Source organism: Aedes albopictus, chromosome 3, assembly GCF_035046485.1.
Source record: "Aedes albopictus strain Foshan chromosome 3, AalbF5, whole genome shotgun sequence".
NCBI lineage: Eukaryota > Metazoa > Arthropoda > Insecta > Diptera > Culicidae > Aedes > Aedes albopictus.
Window position 1 is genome coordinate 158740267 of NC_085138.1, and position 12318 is coordinate 158752584.

Below are 12318 nucleotides of genomic sequence, written 5' to 3' on the forward strand. Positions count from 1 at the left end.
AGGCGCTGAATTTCGTTAAAGACTACTCACCTTTGGGGATAATTTGTGGAAAAATACCCGGATTTTTCACGTTTCGGGAAATACTCAATGTATAAGTTGCTTTGGGAACACCGAACTTCCCCTTCGATTTTCTCCGTTAGTAGTTTTTGCTAGATACGGTGTATGATAAAGTTAGGCTTGTAATGGCTAAGGCACAAACATTAAAGTTTTCGTAAATACGGCTCTGGACCCATTGTGCAATGTGAACTGATTACTGCTTCACATTGCTCGTTCTTCATCATCATTTTGTACTTCTCACAACTCACTTATCATTGACCACTCTTCATGACTCATTCTTCATTGCTCTCATTCCTCACTACTTCACTTATCATTCCTTACAGTTCCCTTCTCACTCTTTACTGCTCTCTCTTCACTTATTATGCTTCGCTGCCAACTACTTACTTTTCCTGCACGGATTTTCAATCGGTGGTTTCGCACATTGCAAAAAATGCGATTCAATGATAAAATTCAAAATGGTGGCCAATTTCAAAATATCTGTCGAAATTTACTCAACTTCAAATTAAAACTTCTTTCCGTGTAAATGTCGTTTTGTAGTAGTAATAGTATTTATTTTTTTGAGATATTACTTTTTGATGAAAAATCGGCATTTTTGCCACCTCGTCTGCATCTTAAAAAGCGACGGGTCCTCTTATTTAACCCAACCCAAGTTGTTATCATCATGTCTTATCTCATTATATTCAAGCGAATAAGCAAAAAATAAATGAATTATAGACTATTACAGAAAATAATCTATTTTTAATTTATCATTCTTCGCTGCTTATTTCTCACTTATATAGTCGTTTCTGCTCACTCCTTATTTCTTACTTTTCACTTTTCAATGCTCATTCCTTACTGGTTATTTTCCATTGATTGCTCACCCCTCACTCTTCATTGCTGACGTTGCTAACTTCGCATTACTCACTCTCAATTGCTTACTTCTCACTCTTCACTACTTCTTTGCTTACAATTCACTACTCACTGTTTGCTGTTAATTCCTCACTTCTCACTACTTTACATTTCTTACTGCTCATTCCTGACTTCATTTTAATGGGTTGTTTCGGGTGATATGAGGAGCCTTTAAGGACAAACGTCTTGAAATCCCGCTTCAAAGTGCATCAGAACTTTGGACGCACAAATCTCAAGATGCAAACAACGAACAACAGTGCATTTTATTATTCTGTTCTTGATCACTTGTAATAAGCTTAAAATAAAAAGATCAGGTGCACTGGTTTTGTTTACGAAGAGATTTGTGCGCTCAAAATCGTGAGTAGGTGCCGAAGTCGGCCATTGTGGCGGCCATTTTGGGACTCTAACAAGTCTGTCCTTAAGGGTGTTCTGTCAAGATTTTTTTGTGTTTTCATAGGATTACGGGGAATTCTGAAGTATTTCAATAGTATTAAGTGGGTTTCAGGGGATGAGACCTTCGGAAACAACCAAAAACGAACCTGTTACCTTCCTTTGCTCTCCTCTGTAAACACCCCTTGGCCGCCGTTGCAATAGTTACCGTCCTCCTGGAATTCCTTTGGAGATTCCTACTGGGATTTCTTCGGGGATTCTTCCTGGAATTTCTCCGAGGATTTCTTTGGGAATGCCTTCGGGGATTCCTTCGAAGATTCCTCCCGGAATATCCTTCGATGATTTCTCATGGAATTCCTTCGGGGATTCCTCCTGGAATTCTAGGGGGAGCCTTCGGAGATTTTCCAGGAGGAATCTCCAGGAGGAATCCCTGAAGGAACTCCATGAGGAACCCCCGAAGGAATTCCATGAGAAATTCTAGGAGAAATCATCGAAGGATATTCAGGAGGAATCTTCGAAGCAGTTCCAGGAGAAATCCCCGAAGGAATTCTAGTAGGATTCTCGAAGGAATTTTAGTAGGAATCTCCGAAGGAACTCCAACAGGAATCCCCGAAGGAGTTCCAGCAGGAATCCCCAAAGAAATTTCAGAAGGAATCTTTGAAGAAATTCCAGAAGGAATCTCTGCATGAGTTCCAAGAGGAATCCCCGATGGAATTCCAGGAAGAATCCCCGAAGGAATTCCAGAAGGAATACTCGAAGGAATTCCTGGGAGAATTCCCGAAAGAAATTCCAGGAGGAATCCCCGAATAAACTCCAGGAGGAATCCAGATGGAATTCCAAGGAGGAATCCCAATGGAATTCCAAGGAGGAATCCCAATGGAATTCCAAGGAGGAATCCCAATGGAATTCCAGAATGAATACCGAAGCAATCTCAGGAGGTTCCCCCAAAGGATTTTCAAGAGGAATTCCTTCAGATAATTTCATATATATGTGAATTGATGTATTTCATCGTACATTTCCTTTGCTTTATATAACCCCAAGTAACACACATGTTATATAAAAGTTACGACAGCGCAAGTTTTGGTTGTATAGAAATTTATTTTACGTTATTTCAACACAATGTTGCGCTGTCGTAACTCTATTATAACATGTGTGTTGCTTGGGACATGGTCTGAAACCGGTTCAGGAGGAATCTATCGGGAATTCGTAGAAATGTATCCGGAATTCTAGGTGGCCAAATGATACTTGACATTGCTGATTAGGTTCCTAGTGGGAATCAGCAAGCAGATGAAAATTGATGTGTCGCATCATACATATTTTTTTACTAAGTGTAGCTTGGAACCAGTTTCGGAGGAACTAATCCGATATCGGAAAGTGGCCGTATGCTCTCTGAAAAATGAAAGATGGTTCCTAAATTTTCTTGTTTATAGGACCTAGATGAGAATTGATGTGTCGAATTCTTTCGGGGATTCCTCAAGGAGTTCCTTCAGGGATTCCTCCTGGAAAATCTTCTCCTAGAATTCCAGCAGGAACCCCCGATGGAATTCCAGCAGGAATCCGTGAAGGAATTACAGGAGGAATCGCCGAAGCAATTCCCGAAGAGATTCCCGAAGGAATTCCAGAAAGAACCCCCGAAGGAACTCCAGAAAGAATCCCCGAAATAAATCCAGCAGGGATCTCCAAAGAAATTCCAGGAAGAGCTCCTGAAGGAGTTTCAGGAGGAGTTTCTGAAGATTTTCCAGAAGGAATTCTCGAAGGAATTCCAGGAGGAATCCCCGAAGGAATTCCAGGAGGAATCCCTGAAGAAATTCCAGGAGGAATCCCCGAAGATGTTCCCGAAGAAATCCTCGAAGGAATTCCAAAAAGAAACCCCGAAGAAACTCCAGAACGAATCCCCGAAGAAATTCCAGCAGGAATCTCCAAAGGAATTCCAGGAGGAATCCCCGAAGTAATTCCAGGAGGAATCCCCGAAAGAATTCCAGAAGGCATCCCCGATAGAATTCCAGGAAGAATCCCCGAGGGAATTGCTGGAGGAATCTCAGAAGTAATTCCAGGAGGAATTTCCGAAGGAATTCCAGGAGGAATCCCTGAAGAAATTCCAGGAGGAATCCCCGAAAGGATTTCCAGAAGGAATTCCCGATGAAATTCCAGGAAGAATCCTCGAAGAAATACCAAGAGGAATCCCGGAAGGAATTCAAGGAGGAATCCCCGAAGGAATTCCAGGAGGAATACTCGAAGGAATTTCTGGAGGAATACTCGAAGAAATTCCTCGAGGAAATCCCCAATGAATTCCAGGGGGAATTCCCAATGGAATTCCAGGAGGAATCCTCGAATAAACTCCAGAAGAAATCCAGGCGGAATTCCAAGGAGGATGCCCCGAAGAATTTTCAAGAGGAATTCCTTCAGATAATGCTCTATATATGTGAATTGATGAATATCATCGTACATTTCGTTTGCTTTATATAACATGGCTTGAAACCGGTTCCAGAGGAATCTGCCGAGAATCCGGAGAAATGTATCCGGATTTCGAGGTGGCCAAATGATACATGACAGTGAGGAGGTTCCTAGTGGGAATCAGCAAGTAGATGAAAAATGATTTGTCGCATCATACATATTTTTTACTAAGTGCAGCCTGGAACCAGTTTCGGAGGAACTTATCCGATATCCAGAAGTGGCCATATGCTCTCTGGGAGATGTAATAAGAAGGTTCCAAAATTTGCTTGTTTATAGGTAGAGACGAACCAGCCAAGGGCTGAAAGTCTCTTTAATAAAGACAAATCAATCAATCAATTGTTTATAGGACCTAGATGTGAATTGATGTGTCGAATCGTACATTTCCTTTGTTTCACACAACATGTCGTGAAACCGGTTCAGGAGGAATCCACCCGGGATCCGGAGGAATCTATCCGGGATCCTAAAGTGGACGTATGTCCACTTATAGTGATGTATCCCATTCGCTATTTTATAGGACGTAGGTGTGAATTGATGTGTCACAACATGTATTTCCTTTGTTGCATACAACATGGCCTTCGACCGGTTCTGAAGGAATGTACCCGGGACCGGAGGAATTTAGGGAGCATCCATAAATGGCTTAGCATTTTAGGAGAGAGGGAGAGCCCCTGATTTGGCTACGTTAGATATATTAGGTATGGGAAAATAGACTACGAGAGATCAGGGAAGTGCCAAAAATCGTCCAAAATAAGCTACGTTATTTATGGACGCTCCCTTATCCGGGACTTGAAGGTGACACCATGATATGTGGGAGTGCTGAGGAGGTCACGATTTGAAATCTCACAAAAAGTAGGTGAATTGATGTGTCGTTTTATATATTTTTTCCACTTTATGCGTTGCCCGGAACTGGTTCCGGAAGAACTTACCCGGGTTCCGGAAGTGGCCATATGACCTCGGAAAGATCTGTGACGATCATTATTCATTACCTCACATGAAATAGATGTGAAATAATGTGTCACCCCAAGTAACAATTTCATCGCTGATTGGTTTTGTTTTATTTTTATTAATGTTTTATTACAGCAATAATTAAAACTCACAGTTTTATGACTGCTTTTATGAAAACTATTAATAAAATGTTTTATAGTATACTTGAAGATATCCATAAAGACAGATTTTAAGAGTAAACAAAACTTTCCGATATGTAAACCTTCTGGCTGTTAAAAACTGTTAAAACTCTCAACAGATGGCGATCCGTTCGATTAGTAACGACATCTGTTGGTGGAAAAGCAGAAACTACGACACTGCTAGGTTTATTGTGGTCATCATAAAAGTAAACTTGCTTTCGTTTTATTTTCGCTGATTATGGTCGTCGCCATATTGAAGAATTAGCTTACGTGAATGAAAAATAATTAATTTTGCTTAAATTAGCAATGAATTGGTAGTTTGCAACCATTTTCATAACATGTTCACGTAAATAAACTCTCTCTGCTGAGTTTTCTTGTGATTCGGGATAGTTTTACTAAATTATCAAATTGATTTATTTCATTCCAAGATGATAATATTCACTATTTTCGAAGCGCATTAATTTTATGATTCTGCAACCCCAATATTCACGGTAAATTCGAATGCGCATAAGCCTACCAGCACAATAACTACTAAAATACCACTTTGAAATAGTCGCTTTCTACTTACGAATGATGTATCCTCCTGAACTTTACGTGCCATCGAAGAAGCTCCTCTGCATCTTGAGCTGTCATAGTTTTTGTTGAAAAAAAAAAACAATAACAATCGAGAATGGGAAATATTTCAACTAGGTTTTAAAACGGGTTTATTGCTACTTTTAATGTGGTTTGCAAAACCTCTCCGAGAGTGGTCCACTTTGCCGGAAGATGCTCTTAAAGAGGTTATCAAGAGGTTTTGATGTATGATTCAGTTTTATTGCAAGTTTTATAAAATTGGTCATGAAGATCTCTTGTAGAGCCGAACAAAACATAAAATGTTACTTGGGACACTTGATGTTATCCTAACTTTATGCTGTTGGCCATATGCTGGTATCCCAAGGAACTTCGGAATATCTCCGGAACCAGGTGGCCAAGTGTCCCAACCAAGGTATTTCCTGAAAATAGAAGACATTTCAGAACCCCCAGAAAAAAATTGTGGAAAAATATTAAAAAACAAAATAGTTACAGCTATTTGAACTTTTTTTTTTACCGAAAATAGTATGCTGCTGGTAGATGGGTTAAATACTCTTATGCACAATATTGGTTCTGAGTAGCTTTCCCTCTTTTTATGCAGGGCATAAAAAAGGTGCATAAATTAAAAGTGCATATAAGTAACATGCATAAAAAGAGGTTTTAGTGTACTGCAAATTTAATACCATTTTTAAACTAAAAGTTTCTTTACAATTTCATTACATATTAAACTTACAAAGTAGTGTCAGTTTACACGGCAAACAATGGACTACCCGCTTAGCGCATACCCACAGTTCATCAGCAGGAGTAAATCCATTTTATTTTGTATGGTGAATAGCATCTAAACTTGAATTACTTGAAATAGAAAGCTTTTACTGAAAAAATATTTGGTAGGCTTAATAGTAGTCACCATTGTGCACAACCACTACCAAATATTTTTTCGAATAATGTATTCCACTTCGATAAATTTGCCTTTAGATGCTATTCGCCATACAATATTTTTGCGATTTACTTTTAGCGATTTTTCGCGCATAGAAGCTAGCGCCACATTGGTAGATGCGGAGAGTAGGAAAACAACCGATGTAGGTAATTCATTCTCCTAACACAGTGTACTTTCCTCGTAGTTCCTATCGGACTCACGGACGGACAAAATTATACTGCCTGTTCGGGAATGATAAGACGGCCGATTCTTTATAGCGATAACGCTTAAAGCTGAAAGGTTACTTACTTACCGGTCAGGCTAAGGCCGGGGTGGCCTCTGCTGTACACAGCGTTGCCAACCTTCCAGATTTATCTGGATTTATCCAGATTTTTGAGGTCTCATTTTGCAAAAATCTGGAAGATCCAGACATTTGTTATCGGGATTTGTAAGGTTTTTCTCGGAATTTGTAAGGTTTTTCCCGGAATTTGTAGGGTTTTTTACACGATCCAGACTTTTCCAGACAAAACTTCCTAAATCATCCAGATTTCTCAAAAATTGACCTGGCGACCCTGGCTGTACATAGAAGCCGCCTCCATTCCACTCGGTCCATGGATGTTTGTCTCCAGTTCCGCACTCTGCGTAGGGTCCGCAGATCGTCCTCCACTTGGTCGACCCACCTAGCTCGCTGCGCTCCACGTCTTCTTGTACCGGTCGGATGACTCTCGAAAACCATTTAAGTCGGGTTGCTATCCGACATCCTGATGACGTGACCCGCCCACCGTAGCCTCCCGATTTCCGTGGTATGAACGATGGTTGATTCTCTCAGCAGCTGATGCAGCTCGTGGTTCATTCGCCTTCTCCAAGTCCCGTCTTCCATCTGCACTCCGCCGTAGATGGTACGCAACACCTTCCGTTCGAAAACTCCAAGGGCGCGTTGGTCCTCTGCACGTAGGGTCCATGTTTCGTGCCCATAGAGGACGACCGGTCTAATCAAAGTTTTGTAGATGGTTAACTTCGTGTTACGGCGAACTTTATTCGATCGTAGAGTTCTGCGGAGTCCAAAGTAGGCACGATTTCCTGCCACAATGCGCCTCTGAATTTCTCTGCTGGTGTCGTTGTCGTCGGTCACCAGTGAGCCCAAGTACACGAATGGACTACCCGCTTGACGCGCAGCCACAGTTGTTCAGCAGGAGTAAATCCATTTAATTTTGTATGGCGAAAAGCATCTAAACTTGAATTACTTGAAATAGAAAGCTCTTCTTACAAAAATATTTGGTAGGCTTAATAGTGGTTGCCATTGTGCACAACCACTACCAAATATTTTTTCGAATAATGTATTCTTCTTCGAGAAATGTGCCTCTAGATGGTATTCGCCATACAATATTTTTGCGATTTACTTTTAGCGGTTTTTCGCGCATAGAAGCTAGCGCCACATTGGTCGATGCGGAGAGTAGGGAAACAGCCGATGCAGGTAATTAATTCTTCAACCGCCTCGATTTCATCACCGTCGATATGAATTCGGGGTGGCGGGCGTGGTGATTCCTCCCTGGAGCCCTTTGCCATCATGTACTTTGTCTTCGACACATTAATGACTAATCCGATTCGCCTGGCTTCACTCTTTAGTCGGATGTACGTTTCCGCCATCGTCTCAAATTTACGAGCAATAATATCAATATCATCGGCGAAACCAAGCAGCTGAACGGACTTCGTGAAAATCGTCCCACTCGTGTTTATCTCCGCTCTTCTTATTACACCCTCCAAAGCAATGTTGAACAGCAAGCACGAAAGACCATCACCTTGCCGTAACCCTCTGCGAGATTCGAAGGGACTCGAGAGTGTCCCTGATACTCGAACTACGCACATCACTCGATCCATCGTCGCCTTGATCAACCGTGTCAGTTTATCCGGGAATCCGTATTCGTGCATAATCTGCCATAGCTATTCTAAAGCTGAAAGGTGTATTGCATTAATATGAGTTCATTTTAAAGACAAACTCTAACTTACAAATTCGGATCACCCTAATCTTTGAATCTTCCTCGAACAAACAGAGTAAATTTCTGTTCTGTCAAACTTAGAGGCAATAATTTAGGGTTCATATAATTTCAGGCAATAGGAGTTCATACTTGGTTTGTTATGCACAGCAATGGACTACCCGCTTGGTGCACGCCCACAGTTGATCAGCAGGAGTAAATCCATTTAATTTTGTATGGTGAAAAGCATCTAAACTTGAATTACTTGAAATAGAATGCTTTTCCTGAAAAAATAATTGGTAGGCTTAATAGTGGTCACCATTGTGCACAACCACAACCAAATATTTTTAGGAAAAATGTATTCCACTTCGATAAATTTGCCTTTAGATGCTATTCGCCATACATTTTTTTGCGATTTACTTTTAGCGATTTTTCGCGCATAGAAGCTAGCGCCACATTGGTAGATGCGGAGAGTAGGAAAACAGCCGATGTAGGTAATTCATTACCGGCGAATGCGTTGATTTACGGCAGGGACACGTACGGGAACTTGGGATCACTATGGGAGCATAGTTTTATCTTAAGTTTTTAGAGTTCAATATAATAAATAATATGCTAACCTACAATGCTAACTGCTCTTATTAATGCAATATATGAGTGTCTTAGCTTAGCCACAGCCGCTGCCACTAAACCGCGTACAACCAAAGCACTCATGTTCGGGACTTAAGTAACAAAATTAGTGTCTAAATTATTTTACACCACTTATAAACATGATCATCAAATCTAGCATGTGTGTCCAATTTCATCTAAAGAAGCTACAATCTATAATTGCTCCGTCTTCCTATCAGTATCGCTCGTATTGTTCGTTGGTTCGGCTTCAAAGCAGCTGTCTGCTCCTACCAGGGTTGCCAAACACGAGGCGGCGTCGCCACCACTGCCGAATCGCTGCACCTCACTGCAATAGGCAGCTCCGACCGAATATTTTACCCAAGTAACCACGGTGCTGAAGCCTTATTGCATGCAGATATACGGTGTACTTAGAGCAATCATTACTTTACATGCAAACTTAAAGTTGATTTAAAGTGGAAATGGGCAATTATGCGACTGCTTCAAGATTATACCAGTATAATCTTAATTTGATTCTATAATTGCCCACTTCCACTTTAAATCAACCTTAATTTTGCATGTAAAGTAATGATTGCACTAAATACACCGTATATCTGCATGCAATAAGGCTTCAGCACTGTGGTTACTTGGGTAGTCTCAGGGTTGCCAGGTCCACTAAGCACGAAACGTGTAATGCGAGCATTCGTAAGGGGCTGTCCATTAATTACATAAGGGAAATTTTACGATTTTTCGACACCCTCACCCCCCTTGTAAGATTTTTTGTATGAGATCCCAAATATTTTTGTATGGCGCGTAAGATTTCTCAAACCCCCCCTCCCCAATAAACCCTTACGTAATTAATGCACAGCCCCTAACAAGATCCTTTGGGATTCTCATTTCTGGATGCTCTCACCCAAACATCGAAAGGTTGTTCAAAGCCTTGTATGCAAATTAACATTCTATCAAACAGTTTCCAAAAAATAATACTATGCCTGTTTCAACAGGTAGAACTAACTCGGGACGGCAAGACCTTCAACCATTGCAGTGGAGCCCTGATCGACTACCGACACGTGATAACATCCGCGTCCTGCACCAACTGGGACAATCAACAGCCCACCCACATCGTAGCCAACGAGCAACCTATCGAAATCACAGGAATAACTCGCCATCCACGGTTCGTCTCCGGAAAGCACTACAACGACATTGCCGTACTGCGGCTGGACAAATTCTACAACCCTCACAAGATCTACCAGATTGTGGCTCCGTCCTGTATTTGGAACAAGGACAAAATTCCGGAACCGATCGCATTCTACTCCGGATACGGACCGGATTCAGCTGGGTCTTCGGCTTCTCACGTGACGTACGTCCCGTTGAAGATTCTCACGGCGTTCTACCTGGACAATGGTCGCTGTAATACTAACTACAGCGCACAGTTCGCCCAGCAGTTACCCGGTGGATTCAACGGAGACTTTGTTTGTGGCGAAAACCCCGTTGACTTGGTACCGGGCATTTGTAGGGTGGAACCGGGAGGACCAATCTCGAACTTTCGACGGGATAACGTCGTTCCTTACGTATATGGAGTGAACACTCTGGGCGGAGAGTGTGGTGGAGCCGGAAACTTATTTGTGGCCACTCGGGTATCTTCCTACTACAGATGGATCGAATCGATTGTACTCAACAGGACGGAAAAGGTCGTGGATAGTCGATTTGATGACGACGAGCGAGATAACGATGTCCATCTGCACCCGGTGGTGAATCGTGGAGACTTCCCCAGCGAAAGCCATTTCGGTATGAACAATAACGCTCGATTGATTTTGTTTTGATGGGATTGAAGTAATTTGCTGATTACAATCTATTTTTCAGTATCGTACATTTTACCTGGATTGATAGCATCAGATAAACGATTGAAACCTTATGGAAGCCAATTCACGCCAGTGGCAACTGCATCAAGTAAGACCACTTAATTCATCACCACTTGTTTCAACTTACCAGTTTCTTGTTTCCAGTTCACCGTAGTCTTCGCAATAAAATCGACGATGATCCTGTGAAGCTTACAATATACGGTGCCCAGTTGGACGAGCTTCCATCCGGGTCGGAAAACATTCTTCAAACGCTTCGATCTATTCCCGTTCAAAACAACTACCGTTCCTCAAGTGATGTTCAGATCATAAAATCAATTGAACTCCCTGTTCGTCAACCGTACCACGAATTCGTAATTCAAAGACCGACTTTGACATCGGCATCAACCCTTCGCTACAAGCCAGTCATTCCTCAACCTTACATACCGCTGCAAACGAACTCCGTTCACTATCAACGCCCAGCACCTCGGACATTGCTTGTTAATCCTTTGCTATCATCAACGTCCAGAGTCGCACCAGCATCGGAGTCGTTCAGCATAGTGAAATCGATTGAACTCCATCAGGATGGCCAATGTACCCTCAGTTCCGGTCAACCGGGAAGGTGTGTGCATTATAGTTACTGTAGTATAAGGGCGTCATCATACTGCAGTACCCACCTTCTAACAGTTTGCTGTCCCGTGTGAGATAGAGAATGAAATTCTCATCTGTGCATTTATAAGTCGAAGTTAAGGTTGTGAAATATAAATTTAGAGTAGAGTACATTAGCAGAGAAATAAATTGTTAAGACTGTTTCAATCGACCTGTTTGCTGTTCCATTCCCGTATAAAGTAAATCATCAAAATATTAACTTCCTTTCTCGTCTATTCTAGATAGATGTGTGGTGTCGGTCCTGTGATTTCTGGTGAAATTGGTCAACGTGAGATCTATTTTCGTATATCCAAAATAACTTTTTAAGCTCAAAACAAGATTTGAAATTGGAATGAGTGTAATCAGTTTCGTACCTTTTAATTCCGCCCTATGTTGCTTATCCTTTGACAGATACGTGTATTTCGACTACCACTTATAATCTGAGGAAGATTACAAGTGGTAGTCGAAATACGCGTATCTGTCAAAATTTAAGCAACATAGGGCGGAATTAAAAGGTACAAAACTGATAACACTCATTCGAAGATTTGAAAAATTACTCTCATCTGACTCACTGGTAACACAACAAAACAAAAATTAATTCTATAGATGCAAAACAAAAAATGCAATCAAAATTTTGGGTATCCCTTTCCTACCAGATTTTTATTAAAACAATACAGAAAATGTGATAAATCATAATCCACTCGTTGTATTAGGGCTTCTTAATGATGTTATACCAACACCTCTATTCAAACAGAGATAAACCAGAGAAGTTTAACCAGATTACGTCTAAAAATAACTTTCGCTTCGCTGCTAAGCTTCACGTCCTATCGGTGAATTGATGTTGCACGAAGAAGAAGAAG

At 41.3% G+C, this 12318-nt stretch overlaps 1 protein-coding gene across 1 annotated transcript in view; it reads left to right on the forward strand.

Annotated features, from left to right (window-relative positions):
- The window catches only part of LOC115266183 (prostasin-like), a 35151-nt gene extending 23556 nt beyond the window's left edge, over window positions 1-11595 (forward strand). The window contains exons 2-4 of the mRNA XM_062857559.1: window positions 9977-10760; window positions 10836-10922; window positions 10979-11595. Coding sequence (XP_062713543.1) covers window positions 9977-10760; window positions 10836-10922; window positions 10979-11514 — 1407 coding nt within the window. The 3' untranslated portion in view covers window positions 11515-11595. The remainder of the gene's footprint in view (window positions 1-9976; window positions 10761-10835; window positions 10923-10978) is intronic.
- The last annotated feature ends 723 nt before the right edge of the window (window positions 11596-12318 follow it).